The 16,912-nt window shown below is 41.8% G+C and overlaps 1 protein-coding gene and 1 long non-coding RNA gene across 3 annotated transcripts in view; one reads left to right on the plus strand and one right to left on the minus strand.

The window, feature by feature from the left end:
- Positions 1-16,912, plus strand: part of POLR1D (RNA polymerase I and III subunit D) — a 45,249-nt gene that overhangs the window by 17,820 nt on the left and 10,517 nt on the right. Inside the window, exon 2 of the mRNA XM_082700768.1 lies at positions 11,339-11,413. Coding sequence (XP_082556894.1) covers positions 11,339-11,413 — 75 coding nt within the window. The remainder of the gene's footprint in view (positions 1-11,338; positions 11,414-16,912) is intronic.
- The window catches only part of LOC309848787, a 230,280-nt gene continuing 216,602 nt past the window's right edge, over positions 3,235-16,912 (minus strand). For both annotated transcript variants that reach the window (XR_014303284.1, XR_014303285.1), the window contains exon 2: positions 3,235-4,628. This is a non-coding gene — a long non-coding RNA (uncharacterized lncRNA). The remainder of the gene's footprint in view (positions 4,629-16,912) is intronic.

The following is a 16,912-nucleotide window of genomic DNA, read 5'->3' on the forward strand; positions in this document are numbered from 1 at the left end:
CTGCAGATCACTTGTGTGAAATGGAGCTCCTTTGGATTAAGACAGTGATTTACAGACCACGCTTGTGGTGAGTTGGCTTCTCTGGTATGCAGCGTATTATTGAAGGACGGCATGCCAACTTCAGCCCTCCCTAAAGAAAGCTGCACAGGCACACTTCAGAGACTTTATACTGTAATTTTCTCTTTTGTACAACTGTTGTGGCTTGTTTTCTTTTTTGCATTTTGAATGACTATTTGGTGAGAGTTAGAATTTTATGTTATGTTTGGGTTTTTGTAGCTTTCCACCAGGTTTTCCTCTCCTTTACCAAAGTCATGCAGCAGCCATGTTAGTTTTTCTTGGCTCTCATGTTGGCTCCCTTCCATGGCCATATTTCTAGAACACTTTTTTTTTGCAGTTTTCTTTTCATCAGTTTTGTTTCAAAGCATCCATTCTCTTAAGGAGATAACAAAATGCTCTCATTGACTAAAAGAATTCAGTAATAATTTTGACCTTAGATTCTTTCGATTTATTTCTCCCTACTAATATTTCAGTGTGTGTAGAGTTTTTAACTTAACATTTGCCCTACCAGAAAGATATGCTGCTGTTCCTGCAATGGTAGAATTCATGGGCTTTTCTAGTTAGAGTTCACTGTTTTCTAAGTTTGTCCTCCACTATCCCTACCCCACCTCTACAAAGCTTTTTTAGTAAGAGATCTTGATTTTCTCTGTAACATAAAATTTACCATGGCACATATAATTAGGTCTTATGATATAAACTGGAAATGAATCCCTGTATTTTCTGCAGGTGGCTCCTTAATCAGGATTTAAGAACAGGAAAACAAACAAACAAACAAAAACAAGAAGAAGAATAGGTTTCTGTAAAAGATACTTAACTACTTTGAAAATGAGGTCATTTCATTTTTTTTCTTTTCTTTTTTTTTAAAGATTATTTATCTGACAGAGAGACACAGTGAGAGAGGGAACACAAGCAAGGGAAAGTGGGAAAGGGAGAAGCAGGCCTCCCACCGAGCAGGGAGCCCGACACAGGGCCCGATCCCAGGACCCTGGGACCATGACCCCAGCCGAAGTGACTGAGCCACCCAGGCACCCCGAGGTCATTTCATTTTGAGGCCATTCCTATGGTGAAGCATCTTATGACCTGAGTGATAAGGCTTTCCTCTAAGAGCTAAACTAGTAAGAGTCAGCCCACATATTAACTGTTAATTGAATTGGTCATCTCTCTAGAATAGTAACCCATACTCGGAAGTCACCCTATAATGGAAGCTGTGGAGATTTAAGAATGTCAAAGTTGAGGTAGAAGGTCTGGAGTGTTACCTTCACTACAACAGTTCTTGTCAACTGAATACAAATCAGTAACAGTAAAATATTACAACCTTCCCTTAAATGCCTCTCTTGAGCTCCTTGAGGGTTGGGAGCATCCATTCTAATAGCGTAGTGTAAGAGTTAGCTAGTTAACGAAGATCCTGGGCCCCAGAGTTCATTTCCCAGGCCCATCACTTACTGGCTCTTGGGGCTCTTTTACTTACTTTCTCCTGGCCTCTTTCTCAGTAAACTAGCTGTTACACAGAGGAGCTGTGAGGATTGAGTGTAAGACACATGGTATGTAGTTACTGCTCCCATTATTACATTTCATCATAACCCCAGAGGTGCATATTACGTGCTTATTATACCTTGAACCTGGGCAGGAAGGTAGCCCCATATATCACAAACACACGTGGTCACTAGGTTGCTCTGTCACTAGGTATCTGGCCCTCAGTGCCATTCATAACCCAGGAAGCATGCACCTCGCGTTTTGACTTGGACGCTTGAATGGAAATTGGTGGCTTGCGCCACTGTTGACTCAGGCAGATACGACTTTGGCGAACAGGAAAGATCTGGGCTGCAGAAGGGGTTAGAAGAGAAAAGACACATTAGCTTGTTGAATGTCCCCAGCATGGATGCAATACACTGTACCATAAGAAGATGTTTCCCAATAGTGCTGTGCTTCCGTTTCCCTGCTTGTCACGGCTCTGCAGGTTCCCGTGATTTAGTGCAGTGTTAGGAAGGCTTCTACGTGGAGGCTGAATGACATTTGCAATGTTAAACCATATGACTTGTATATGCAAATGTGTAGGTTTATATAGAGCATACACGAAGTTCAATATTGATTCATTAATCATTTTAGTATTTTGCAGGGAGATTTTAAAACATTCAAAACTTGGGTTTTCAACTTTTTACGTTATTAACGTATTAAGGTAGTTAACCTTTTGGTAAATGTATTAAAATATTACCCACACTAAATGCAGTTACATACTGTTTTTTAATACTTTAGATTATTAGAACAGAATAGGACAAAATTTATGTTCCTGGAACATAATTTATGGGGGCATCTGAGAGGCTCAGTTGCGTGAATGGCTGCCTGCAGCTCAGGTCATGATCTCGGTCTGCATCCTAGGATCAATCCCACATCCCCGCTCCCCCAGGGGAGTCTGCTTCTCCCCCTCCCTCTGACTCTCACTTCCCAGTTTGTGCCCACTTGCTCTATTTCTCTCCCCCTCTCTCTCTCTCAAATAAATAAAATCTTTTAAGAAAGTAATTTATGGGGGTGCCTGGGTGGCTCAGTGGATTAAGCCGCTGCCTTTGGCTCAGGGCATGATCTCAGTGTCCTGGGATCGAGCCCCGCATCGGGCTCTTTGCTCAGCGGGGAGCCTGCTTCTCTCTCTCTCTGCCTGACTCTCTGCCTACTTGTGATTTCTCTGTCAAATAAATAAATAAAATCTTAAAAAAAAAAGTAATTTATGTAAAAATCTTAATTTTAACTGTATAGTGATTTTACTGAAATCAAGGCAAGAAAATAAATTTTATGGAATAAATACAGTGTCTTTATGTATTTATCAGTGTCTTTCTGTATTTATCCAAATATTACCAACTCATAAACAGAATTATCAGAGTGTGCAATAAGTTAATACTATCATCTCTGGTATTTTTCTGACTTTCAATCATTTAGAAAAACATAGCTTTTCAAAATTATTTATTTATTTGTCAGAGAGAGACACAGCGAGAAAGGGAACACAAGCAGGGGGAGTGGGAGAGAGAGAAGCAGGCTTCGCGCTGAGCAGGGAGCCGGAGGCAATGCTCAATTCCCAGGGCCCCGGGATCATGACCTGAGCAGAAGGCAGACGCTTAACGACTGAGCCACCCAGGCACCCCCACATATTTCTTTATTTTAATTGTAATGAAGGTATGTTTAAAATGGTAGGAGGAATGAATATATTTATTTAATAGCTTTTAGCTTGTTTTATAACCTGTAAATATTTTGAAATAGGGTCCCTCAGTGGGCCTGAGAAAGGAGTGGTAGTAACATCTATTGGTATGGGGCAAACAGGAGATCAGGAGAGTCCTGCAGAGAAGCTAACACGTACTCCAGATGGCTGGTGACAAGCCCACGGACAAGGACATGGCTGGCATGCAGAGTGGCTGGGACAGAGTGTGGGGCCTGAGCAAAGCTCCACCGTGCACACGGTGGCAGCTACAGGGCTGCCGTTGGGCTGGGTGTCCAGCCAAAGTAGGTTCTGGACCCACAAAGTGAAGGCCCAGGAATGTGGTAATCCCACCGGCCACATCTCACCCGGCAAGGCCTTGCGGAGACCGGCCAGTAAGCCCCCACCACGGTCTCCGTTAGCTTGCTCAGACTCCCAACACTGAGTACTTCTATTTCAGAGCAGTTAGCATCTCCGCTAAGAAATGGAGTTTAGAGAATGTGAACAGAGATGAATGAAGTGAGCTTTGCTCATTCACGTAATGACGCAAAAGAATATTAGAAGCCAAACAAAGGTCATTTGTCTGTGGTAGCCCACAAAGGGAAAGGTGTTTTCCAAATAGGAAAGTTGCTGAGATGTTCAAGCAGCCCTAGAGGCTGTCTATCCTGATGGGAAAGATTCCAGCTATGCCTCGTTCTGAGCAGATTCGGCTTCTCAGGTCCACATCTAGGCTTTTCCACCTCGGCCTGATGCTCCATGCTTCCCGGGCCGCCATACTTGTGCGCTGCTATTCACGTCCGGCTGCCGCCAGAGATGGCTCAAGTCGCCCATGGCCATGGGCTCCTTTCATTGCATTTCTTTGCCCTGTGACACATGGTCTCACTGCCGTGCCTTCCTCATCCTCGTCTTGTCTCTTCCATCTCCCCCAGCATCTCCTCCTCGGCTACACATACAGCACTTTTCCTCTTAAATCCTTGCTTTAAATCCGCACCCGAACCCGTTCATCCTGCAAATCTTAACTGAGGACCAACCATGGGCCAGACATAGGGAAAACTAGAGTGAAAAAGACCAGTCTCCTGACCTCTAGGAGTCTGTTCAAGTAAAAAACACCTCTCCTGTGTCTTGTGCTACTTATCAGAATACTTCGATCCAAATATTTCATCCTTATAGCAACCTTGTAGGGTTACGATCATCAAAGTAAAAAGCAATCCACGTGTTTGATTTTTCCAGCATTGCTTAAAACACTGCTTCTTATTTTCTGGTATATGTTGGCATGAAACCATCAAGTTTTGTTAATCCTGGATTCAGATTCGTGCTCCCCCATTGACCTCTGGTGTTTTATCAGCATAAGTTGTTTTGACAAATGAAGGAACTTTTCTCGTAACTCTTCCTGTTATGTTAAAAATAAATCTTAAATATGTTATAAGTAAATATTGAGGCTCCCTCCCCACATTCCCTAGGTAATCCAGTATTTATTTCTGATGTACCCATACCGGTCTTTATTTGATGTACAGCCCCTACTCTAAGCCTCCACAGGGAACGCCCTCACTCACTGTGCTTGTCACGTCACAGAGCATGTGCTTGATGGAGGTTAGCCAAACTTCACATAATCGACAGAATTAACTTCTTGGGCTACCATCTTTTTTTTTTTTTTTAAAGATTTTATTTATTTATTTGACAGAGAGAGATCACAAGGAGGCGGAGAGGCAGGCAGAGAGAGAGATAGAGGGAAGCAGGCTCCCTGCTGAGTAGAGAGCCTGATATGGGACTCGATCCCAGGACCCTGAGATCATGACCTGAGCCGAAGGCAGCAGCTTAACCCACTGAGCCACCCAGGCGCCCCATTGGGCTACCATTTTTTAACAGAAATAATTCTTTTCATTTCCCAAATGATCTCAGTGCTCCTATTGAGTTTTACCTTCAAAAACCTTCTCCACAATTTGAATGTTCTTACCTTTCTGTACAGCCCATAGGTGAACCCAGACAATTAGATGTTTTCTGAAATTAAGGATGGCCTGAATTTCTTCATCTATATCTATAGTCAAATTACTGAACAGTACAGAACCCACATTTTATCGGGTGGTTTCTGCCAATCCACTCAGCAGCTAGTTAGTGCTGACTGATTATGAGCTGAAGGCAGATGTCCAGCAGGGAGCTGAGGCATCTGGCCCTGTATTTTTTTTTTTTTTTTATCAGTGTTCTATGGTCTGACATCAAATCCTTATTGAAGATCAAGTAAATCGTTCCATTTTTTTTTTCTTCAAAACTTACCACTCCACGGGAAGACACTGAGGTTGCTATTAATAAAGCTGTTTTTAAATTTTGCCCAATGCCTTACTATATGTGGACAGCTTGGGCATGAGCTGCTGGCCTTCCGCACTGACCATACGCTGGGCCTGGCGGGGGCCTTCTGGTCAGCAGCAGCCGAAGGCATCGCGCTGGTTTCTGCCCATTTTCCAAGTCTGTATGCTTGTTACCAGGTTATGCTTTTTGAACACAAGACCCTCCCCTCGTCTTATTTCAGACGCTTTTCCCGTCCATCATGTGACAGATACTGTACTCTTGGCTGATCAAAGGTAACTTGTTTTTAGTAACTTTTTTCTTTTTTGGAACTATACTTATACCTACAGAAAAGGGCACAAATCCTAACTGGATAGCCTGATAAACTGTCAGAGTTAACGCACCTATGTCCCCAGCTCCTCGATCACAAAACACAATGTTAGCCCCACGGAAGCCGCTTCGGACCCTCTCTGTCCTTCTTCCCCCCTCTGTCTTTCTTGAACAACTACTTGATGTTTACCTTTTCCAATTTTCTTCCTTTAAAGATCTAGTTTTCTCCTGTTTTCATTATTTAATTTGTCAACTCTCAAATCTCTGTTGTTCCATTTCAGTTGCCTTCGTTTTCTCGCTCCCCTTGCCATAGACCGATGGCGTTCGTTAACTCTCGGTTGATTTATGTGAGTAAAAAGAAACACAGACCCAGATAACTCAAAACTAATTGGCTCGACTTTGGATTTTAAGATGATTTTGCACCAGATTTGCCTGCCCACTTGGCTTCTATTTCAGCTGCTATTATCATCCGTTCACTTTCCTTAAGCATCTACCAGCTGGCTAATGGAATGAACAGGCAGGCCTGAGGAAGCCCCGCAAGGGCGGAAAACTGGGCGGAGACAATGCACTCATGGGTCGTGGAAAACTTAACTGCATTTGATTCCTGTGCCCAGAAAACAGTCTGCTTAATGAGCTGGCTTTCTTGGACTTCCTGTTTGCATCCAACTGTATATCCTAATATAACAAAATTTGTTTTACAAAGAAACCTTTAGGATGTTGAAGAATCTAAGTATAAAAATTACCCAGAACTGGGCACCTGGGTGGCTCGGTGGTTGGGCCGCTGCCTTCGGCTCAGGTCGTGATCTCGGGGTCCTGGGATCGGGTCCCGCATCGGGCTCTCTGCTCGGCAGGGAGCCTGCTTCCTCCTCTCTCTCTCTCTCTCTCTCTCTGCCTGCCTCTCTGCCTGCTTGTGATTTCTGTCTGTCAGGTGAATAAATAGAATCTTTAAAAAAATAAAAAATAAAAAAATAAATTACCCAGAACTGAACTGTGTCTCAATAATTGTTTACTTGCCCAAGTTCTCTGAATACTTAGCGCTTCCGTATTCTCCTGCTGTTTGCTTTTCCTGTATTTTAATGCAGCTGACACTTGTATTTCATCCTCTTGTTAAATAACTATCTTGTTTCTTGGGGTTGATGTTTCATAATCTTTAAGGATTTAAGCCTCTGCGCCAATGTGCAGTAGAAGCTGGCTTTGCTCCATCCTTACCCAAGAATCATGAGCCAGACTTCCAGGAGAAATAATAGGGGCCACAATAAGTTCCCTGAAGAATTCCCTGACTTTCGGTTCTTCTCCCCTGAATTTTGAAGATGGTGTTGTTATTGCTGAGCAAGTGCACGATTGCTAGGAATCTTTCTTTTCCTGTTTGCAAGTAAAGCCCTGCAGACGGAGCTCAGGCAGGAGAATTTGGGGTGGGAAGTGGTAGCAAATGCTCAACATTCTTAGGACAAAATAGTGCAGAGTCCTTCCTTCCTCCGCCTCTCCGGTTCTCCAAGTGAGTGCAGACGCAGCGGCAGCTCTGTTAGGCCTCGCTTCCCCCCTTTATTTTATTTTTTGCCTTTAATGATTAAGGGGAAACATTCCTCAGGGCTTGCTGTGCAAATGTTTGTGGAGAAGATCAGAGCACGTGTAGCCTTTAAGCATGTGCAGGGGGCATTTTGTTTGGCGGATTTTTCTCCCTCCTCCACTCTCTGTCCTTTCCCCTGCCCCCTCCCTCTCCCTGTCCCCTCTCTCCCTTCCTGGTCCCCTCTCCCCTACTCCTCCTCCAGGATTACTAGCAGTGCTGCCTTAGACAAGTTAGGCAGGGTACCACTTTACTCAAACTGTAAACTAGTCGCCATAACTATGTTGTCCTGTTCAGATAGGATGGCACTTTGCCAACAGTAAAGCTCCATGCCAACGTTACATGGTGTTAAACCAATCACAAATACCAAATTTGATTACACTCCAGCTGGGGCAGTGGGGTCCCACCTCCCATGCTTGCTAGGGACTGAGCGTGCCCCTCTCTTCTGTCACAAGTGAATTCCTTCTACCTTGTCACCCTTTCTCATACCTATACCTTCTCTTCTATTTGACTGTGTTTATTAAGTCAGATCTCTGAAATCATGGCAGAGAAAGCTAATGACAGTGCTGGAGATGGTTTTACATGAAATCAAAACTATATAAACATCAACTTCTGCAGCACCTGGGTTGGTTGGGTGTTTGCCTTCTGCTGGGGTCATGGTCCCAGGGTCCTGGGATAGAGCCTATGGGGAGCCTGCTTCTCTCTCTCCCCCTGCCACTCCCCCTGCTTGTGCTTGCTCGTTTTCTCTCTCTCTCTCTCTCTCTGTCTGTCAAATTAAAAAAAAAAAAAAAAAAAAAATGAACGTCTTGAAGGTGCCTAGAATATGGGCTCGGGATCTCTGCCAGGTCTTAAATTGAATATTCTTTTCTGCAGATGTGCAGCATTTCAGCTGTCTTATGACACAAATGGGCTTTTGTGGGCTGGTCCAAGAGAGCTAGGGAAACATTTTACCATGGATTTTATGGGAAAATGCATTCTAGTTTATTTGTGACTGACACACAGTTTGTTCATAATTGGGGAGCTGCCCAAAAAGCTTTTTCCCTTAAGATTTTTTCACTTTCTGCCGTCAGGAGAAGAGATCTAAGTATGGGCGGATCTAAGTATGATGGGTCCCTGCTTTTATTTAGAAACTACCACACTCACTGATGGGAAGGGGGAGGAGGTGTTTTGGGAATATTTTTACCCTTTGATTTTTTAACTTACATCTGTGAGGGTGAAAAAGGATCTTTGGAACTAGATAGGATGCATTTTTCATGAAATACTGGATGAGACAAGGCCCTCAGATCACATCAAGAGGATATTTTATTATCATTATTATTATTATTATTATTATTGTAAAGAGATGGGAGAAAGAATGTGTGGAGGCCAAGGGCAGGCTGCCCCAACACGGGCCACTTGGTGTAAAAATCATTTTGAGTTAACCAAAACCTCGCAGATGCCGGGAAAAAAGCTCCCTGCCTTCCCCTCAACTGCCTAAATTTACTTTGGAAAGGAGAGCCTGTACCGGGCAGAGAGCTAGTAACTGAGACTCCCCTTTACCTACAAAACTGATCTGCCTAATAGAGCAACCTTGTTTTTCCAAACTTCTCCTCTTACCTTCTTGCTAAATTCCTTCCTCCCTTTTATATCCTCAGGTCCTACCTGTCTCCTTAGCTCATTCATGCTGCCTCACTGTCTTTGAAATGTCTTGTCTCTATGGATTCCCCTTATGCATACTATTAAATTTGATTTTCTCCTGTTAATCTGTCTCATGTCAGTTTGGTTCTAAGTCCAGCTTGAGGGACCGTAAGGCAGTTGGGGTCTTCCTCCTGGACTGATGATCTGTGGTAAGCAGATGCACTTACCTATTCCTGATGCCAGGAGGCTGGGCTGTGAAACACGGTCTGACTGAACATGACCAGGGCGTCAGACAGTGCCTAAGGTGGTCAGTATTTGGTTCTTTGCTGACATGGTTGGGTGGGCCCTCCAGGATGAAGCAGAGAGAGTCCAGCTGCTGAGTCAGCTGAAAAGACTTTTTTTTTTTTTTAAGATCTCACTGTTAGTAGGAGTTTATTGAAAAATGTGTAAATTATACAAAAATAGATTTGTTGAAGATCAAGAGGGTGGTGAAATAGTTTGACAGCATACTAATAGAAATTAGAGGTAAATACCAAGAGAAGCAGATTTTTCGTAAGGGTTGAGATTGAATTTTTTTGGTGAGTAGAGAAGGGTGATGCAGAGGACTGCTATATTTTATTATAAGTCTTTAAATAATATTTGCTTTTTTAAGCTTTCTGCTTCGATAAAATGAGAATCATTATGAAATATTCATAGAATGTTCACATCATTGGAGGATTATGTAAATCGTATCTGTAGTAGTGCTATAATAGCATAATTAAATGTTTTTATATAGAATCAATGCATAATTACCAGTTCCAAAATTTTGTGATTAGATATATAATTCTGTCTTTGGACTATATTTGTCTCTAACTTCATACCTCTCTTTTCTTTCTTTCTTTTTTTAAAGATTTTATTTATTTATTTGACAGACAGAGATCACAAGTAGGCAGAGAGGCAGGCAGAGAGAGAGAGAGGAGGAAGCAGGCTCCCTGCTGAGCAGAGAGCCCAACACGGGCCTTGATCCCAGAACCCTGGGATCATGATCTGAGCCAAAGGCAGAGGTTTTAACCCACTGAGCTATACAGGCACCCCATACCTCTCTTTTCTTAACTTTAATACTTACATAGCATAAGTAATAGTAAAGTCAGGAATGGTCATCTTCCTATTCTATTACCCATAGCACCTTGCATGGTACCTTGGACATAGTAGAATTTCAGAATAGGGTTGATAAGTACATTTCCTGGAGGTTTTTTTTATTATTATTATCTTTCTAAAAATGGCACAAATAGCACAGATTCACTCTGAAAAAAATAGAAAATGTAGAAAGCATTCAGAAAAAGAAAAAAAAACAAACTTTAAAATCACCCAGAAACTCATCTTAACATCTTGATAATATTTCTCCAAATGTTTTCCTATGTAATATATAATGCAAATAAATTTGAAATAAAAATTATCCAGGGGCTCTCGGGTGGGTCAGTTGATTGAGCAGTTGAGTGTCAGCCTTTGGCTCAGGTCATGATCTTGGGGTCTTAGGGTGAAGTCTTATATCAGGCTTCCTGCTCAACAGGGAGTCAACTCTCTCTCTCTCTCTCTCTCCCTCTCTCTCTGTCTCAAATAAATAAATAAAATCTTAAAAAAAAAAAAATCATCCCAGGCTTCTGGGTGGCTCATTCATTAAACATCTGCCTTCAGCTCAGGTCATGATCCTGGCGTCCTGGGATCGAGCCCCGCATCAGGCTCCCTGCTCAGCAGGAAGCCTGCTTCTTCCTCTCTCACTCTCCCTGTTTGTGTTCCCCCTCTCGCTGTCTCTCTGTCAAATAAAATCTTTTTTAAAAAAATTACCCAATGCACACTATAAAGTAGATAAGGTAGAATTTCTAGGTCAGCAGGTATGTGGTATTTTGAAGGCTCTTTATCGTGTTGCCAAACTGTCCTCCGGAAATGTTATATCAGCTGCAGTCCCCGTTAACAGAGCAAATAGTATGCACTTCTCTCTCACTAAGGGCCAGAAACATTCTTATCCTTGTTGGGTCCATTATTATTTCTTAGAATAATAATGCATTTGAACATTTTAAATATGGATGTGCTTTTGTCATTTTGTCTTTGATTTTCAGTGTTTTCCCCTTCGTATAGAAAGTTTCTTTTTAATGTTACTTATATTTCAAAACTATCAACCACGTGTTTTAAATTTTAAAAATTTCTCCCCAATTTTGAAGTTTTATGCTTCAAAAGCTGGTCATTCTGCTAGGTCATAGATGTTGGAAAGAACTGATTTTTCAGAATTTGGTGGAGTGACTGCCTCTCAAATCTCTTTTTTTCCCCATCAGGAAAGCAATTGAAGAACTGCTTAAAGAGGCAAAACGTGGGAAAACGAGAGCAGAAACTATGGGACCTATGGGTTGGTAAGTTCTTGAGTAATCTTCCTTAAAACAGTATTAAAACAGTATTAAAGAGAAAGTCTTGGCTGAAGATGTGGATATGTAAGTCTTTAGCAGATGAGGGAATATAAAACTGTGACTGTGGAGGAAATCACCCAGAGGCGAGCAGGAGAGTGGGAGCCCTGCTGAGAGTCAGCACTGGGGGGGCTCTGAGACCCAGAAGGAGAGGGCAGGGAGTGTGGACAGGAGAGCAGCCCTTATAGCGCTATGAACAAGCCTTTGTTCACAGAACCCCAGAAGACACATAGATACAAGCCCAGAGGCACCAACTGCCCAGAGGCACCGTGTGAGAGAGATATCAGTGTCCATTATTTGAGGATCTCTGTTTTAGTTATGGTCCTTAGTCAATGGAAATTTCTTTTTAAAATTCGACTTGCAAGTATTTATATTATGTGACAGTTCAGCTGTGTAGAACTAAAGTTTGCCTTTACAGTTTCTACACACACAACAGAGCCCTAAGACTTAAAAGTTTAGAAACAAAGGAAGAATTTAACCTTAAGAATTTAATCTTAAGCATTTTTAAGATTCATTTTAGCCATAACACAGGCTTCAATAAATATGCTGACTCCACAATCCGCCACCGTAGTAGGTTCTACATTCTAGAACCTACTACGGTGGCGGATTGTGGGTGATTAGAGTTAGATGTAACTTCAGAATGTACCTCATTCTGTAGACTTGACTCTTAGAACCGTGCATATGGTTTACATAAAATATAAAACAAAGTTAAATAAATAGAAGGAAAAGGCAATCCTTAAAAATCAAGCAAAACAAAACAAATAGACCTAAAAAGCCATTTAGTGGATGGCTTAGCCGCACATAAAGGAACTCCTTGAGAGCTGAAATTGGACTCTGTACCCAAAAGAACTAACAAGAAATCCTAAACTGTTTTCAGTCATCATATTGTCAACAATACTGATGTTTTTCTGAAATTATCATGTAACAGGATAACACAAAGTAAATATTTATTTGTTAAAAATATCCTCATCTCCAGTGTCAAAGAGACAAAGATATAAAATCAAAGTAAAAACCTATAATCCTAAATTTGAATTGGAAATATCAGTACAAAACCATGCTAGAGTTTCTCTTAAAAATAAAAAGAAGAAAAAGAAAGATAGGAAGGAAGGAAAGAAAGAAAAAGGAAAGCTTTTTCCAGCTCTGTTCATGGAAAAGTGCTAGAAATGATGACCGCCCACTTGGTAGCAGTGAGTGCCCCTGGCATCCAGATGGCAATATATAAATACCACTTCTCACTAAAAGAAGACCAAGAACCTTAGAAAAATAACTGATTGCAGATCCGAGGCAGTGCCTGGAGTTCACCAGACAGCAAGTTAGAGGTCACAGTCCCCAGATTGCCCTCGCTGCCTTTTTTTTTTTCTTTAAGATTTTATTTATTTATTTGAAACAGAGAAATCATAAGTAGGCAGAGAGGCAGGCAGAGAAAGAGGGGGAAGCTCCCTGCTGAGCAGAGAGCCCGATGCAGGGCTTGATCCCAGGACTCTGAGACCATGACCCGAGCCAAAGGCAGAGGCCTAACCCACTGAGCCACCCAGGTGCCCCTCTAGCTTCTTATACCAGCTGCAAATTCAGGAAGTTCCCCAAAGTACCCTCCTCTTCCGTAAGTCACTGACGAATTCATACAATTCACAGAAAGTTATGATACTGACAGTTACAGTTTATTACAGGGAAAGCATACAGATTAAAATCAGCCCCAGTAAAGGCATGAAGGGCATTGTCTGCGAGGGTTCTAAATGTGAAACTTCTGTTGTCTCCTCCCTAGAGTCAGGATACATTACCCACACAGCTTATCAGGGAAGCTCACCCAGGCCTTGGTATTCAAAGTTTTTTTATTGGGATTCCATTACTTAGGCATGATTGATTAATTGCTCACATGGTTGATCTCAATCTCCAGTTTGACATGGACCACATGCCCCAAAGCTCCCACCCTAAATCACATGCTTGGGGTTTTTTTGTTGGGGGGGGCAGTGGGGAGGAGGCATGGTCAGCTGTTACCCTAAGACCATCAAGTGGGGCCTGACCCATCTTAAGATCTATCCAGAACAAAGACAGGTCTGTCAGATGTAACATTACCTCTGAGAATTGAGATTACCTCCCAGAGGCCAGACCTCTCTGTGCGTAAGGCCAAACTCTTCCTACACAGGCAGAAAATGTGTTAAAAGGAGCCAGAAAGTGAGGTCAGAAAGACTCAAGAAACAACCTGAAAGGTCTCCCACTAGATGGGATAATTTGATCACCAAGAAGAATAAAGTTATCATGAAAACTTAAAATCTATGAAGTCATAATGATAATCACAAAAGAAGCGTAATGGTCCCTTTTGGAGAATGCTATGGAACCAAATCATTATTTATAAAATGGGCAAATAGAAAAGAAGAATAAAACATTTATTCTGTTCCCTGTACCAATTATACCTCAGAATTACCAAATAATTATTGAAAAAAACTTTGTTGTAGAAGTACTACCCAGGATGCCTGGGTAGCCTAGTCAGTTAAGCCACTGCCTTTGGCTCAGGTCATGATCCCAGGGTCCTGGGATCGAGTCCTGCATCGGGCTCCTTGCTCAGAAGGGATCCTGCTTCTCTCTCCGCCTCTGCCTGCCACTCTGCCTGCTTGTGTGCTCACTCTCTCTCTTTGACAAATAAATAAATAAATAAATAAATAAATAAATCAAATCTTAAAAAAAGAAAAAAAAAGTACATCTATTAAATGGACAAGGATTACAGAATAAGAGCATCATTTGAATTCTTAGCCACTCAATAAGAAAACAATCTGATTTAAAAATAGACAAAAGATTTGAAGAAACACTTTACTGAAAATGATGTAGGATTGGCCAATCAGCATATGAAGAGATGCTCAAAACATTGGTTACCAGAGAAATGCAAATTAAAACCATAGTTAGTTACTACTATACGGGCACTAAAATATCTAAAATTTAAAAAGACTGACTACCAAATAAGGCTGAGGACATAAAACAATTAGAACCCTCACATATTGTTGGCAGAAATGAAAATTGTACAGCCATTTTGAAAAATAGCTGGCTGTTTCTTATACATAGAGAGTTCTTCTAAAAAATTACCAGGGAATTGAAAACTGAAGCCCCCACAAAAATCTGCACAGTAATATGTGTAGCACTTTTATTCATGACAGCTCAAAACTGGAAACAACCCAGATGTTCACTAACTGATGACTGGATAAACAAATTGAGGTTCTAGCCCTACATTCAGTGCTACTCCTTAACAAAGAGGAATAGAAGCTTACACAGGGACACCCTGCTAAGGGAAAGAAGCCAGACACAAAACCTTACACAGTGTGGGAGTCTACTTACGTGGTGTTCTAGAAAACCCAGAAATGTAGGGACAGAAAGCAGATCCTTGGTTGCCAGGAAATGGGGACAGAAAGAAGGGATTTACTGCAGAACTTTGTGGGTGACAGAGACAGTTCACATCTTGACTAATGTGATGATTACCCAACTTTGTACAGTTGTCAAAACTCTTCACACCTGTTACTTAAAAAGGATAAATTCCATTCTGTATGAATTATCCCTTTTAAAATAAAAAGAAAGTCCTCATTTGCAATTCCTAAGGATACACTGGGCCTAGGCAAAGGTCACTAGCCACTAACCCTACCAGATGAGGAGTTGCTGGGGACAGTTCTGGGACAGGTCAGGCTGACCACATCTGAACTCACTGACCCATCTCCGTGCCACGAAAAGATGCAGTAGGGAAGAGCACACCACCATTTATGAGATACCCTTGTCAAAGGATTGAACCCAAATCTGATCAGATCTCCAGTTAGAACTACTAGTTCGCAGGAAGTACCGAGGGCAGAGGAACACGGTAACTGACACCACGGGGATGAAATCACAAAAATCCTGTATGTGGGGAACTCTACAGGACAAACAACCGAGTTTCCTTAACAAATAAATTGCAGAGAAAAGGAGGGATATCCTATGAATTAATAGATTTGAGGCACATCAAATAAAATGTATACTTTATTTGGATCCTTATCCAAAGTAACTATAAAAAGACATTTAGGAAACAGTTGGGGTATTTGATGATATTTAGAAATTAATGTGGATTTTTTAGGTGTGATAGTGGTTTTGATGTTACTTCATTTTTTAAAGTTATTATCTTTCAGAAGTTCATTCTGATATATTTATGGATGAAGTGATAGAAAATGAAATAATCCAGTGTGAGTCAATCTGTATGTAACATATGTAATCATCTTAGATTCAATAAAATGCTCTCCTTATGGAAGGATAGTTATACAGATTTGGTGAGATAGGATGTTTGGAAATATTTGCACGATTCCCATCATGCAGCAGTCAGTGTTAGTTGGATCTGCCCTTACCTTCTTTCTAGTCCCCCTCTGTCCTTTACAGAGTCAAAGGTGCCTCTACTCCAGTGAATTAAATTGGTACAAAGTTGGTTAGGGGCAGGCTGCTTAGGTGTTCAGTGTAAGGCAGGACTGTGACCAGGTTGACCGCAGCCACTGGTCCAATCCAGTACTGTGTGTGAAACAATCAGTGGAGAGCTAAATCATGAATTCATGGCTTGGCCAGGAATAAGAACATGTCAGTCAGGGTTCTTGCTGCGTTAGGAGTGTTCAAGATCAGTGGCTTCTAGGCATTTCTCCGGTGGAAGTCATTTATCCTGACAATCTTTCTGCCACTTACTATCTTAGCAGAACTTTCTGCTAGTGAAAAAACTAGTTGATCAGTGTCATCTCTGTTTCCCCTGGAGAGAGTTACCATGGGCACAGGTCATCTTGCCATTTGTGTGAGTACTGATGTGTGCGTTGGGCTTTATACCAGTAAGGACAGCAGTTCCACAAAGTTGTCTCTTCCAGTTTTCTACATCTCCCAGCCATAGGGTGTGATGCTTTTCCACATGGTCTATTACGGTAGCAGCCATTCCTTCCCCAGTTCAGTCAGCAGAAGGGAAGAAAAGAAGGAAGGAGCCCCCCCACCCCCACTTAAAGGCACTGCCCGGAGGTTGCCTACACCATTTCTACATATACCCCATTGGTCAGAATTTCATTTCATGTCTTTACCCAGCTCAGCTACACCGTCAGGAATTCAGTCTTTTTCCCCCAGGAAGTCATGTGCCAGATGAATATCTGGGGTTCTTTTACTGTAGAAGAAAGGAAGAATGGCTATTTGGGGGACAACTGGCAGCTCTTCCCATGAAGGAAGAAGAAGCATATTGAAGAGGGAGTAAGAGATGGCAGGCCAAGTAAAGCATTCCAAACTTAGAAAAGGAGAATCCTGGGAAAACAGGATCTGAAACTTCCAAGTTCCCGTTAGTCTACAGGATAAGAATTCCTGCTGACATGGCTATTTTTCTCAATTGTCTTGTAATGGCAGTCCTCTGACTTTTTGATTTTAGGGTCCTTTACACACTTAAAAACTATTGACAATGACAAAGAACCTTTTTTATGTGGATTATCA

The sequence above is a fragment of the Mustela nivalis genome (assembly GCF_964662115.1).
Source record: "Mustela nivalis genome assembly, chromosome: 15".
Classification (NCBI taxonomy): domain Eukaryota; kingdom Metazoa; phylum Chordata; class Mammalia; order Carnivora; family Mustelidae; genus Mustela; species Mustela nivalis.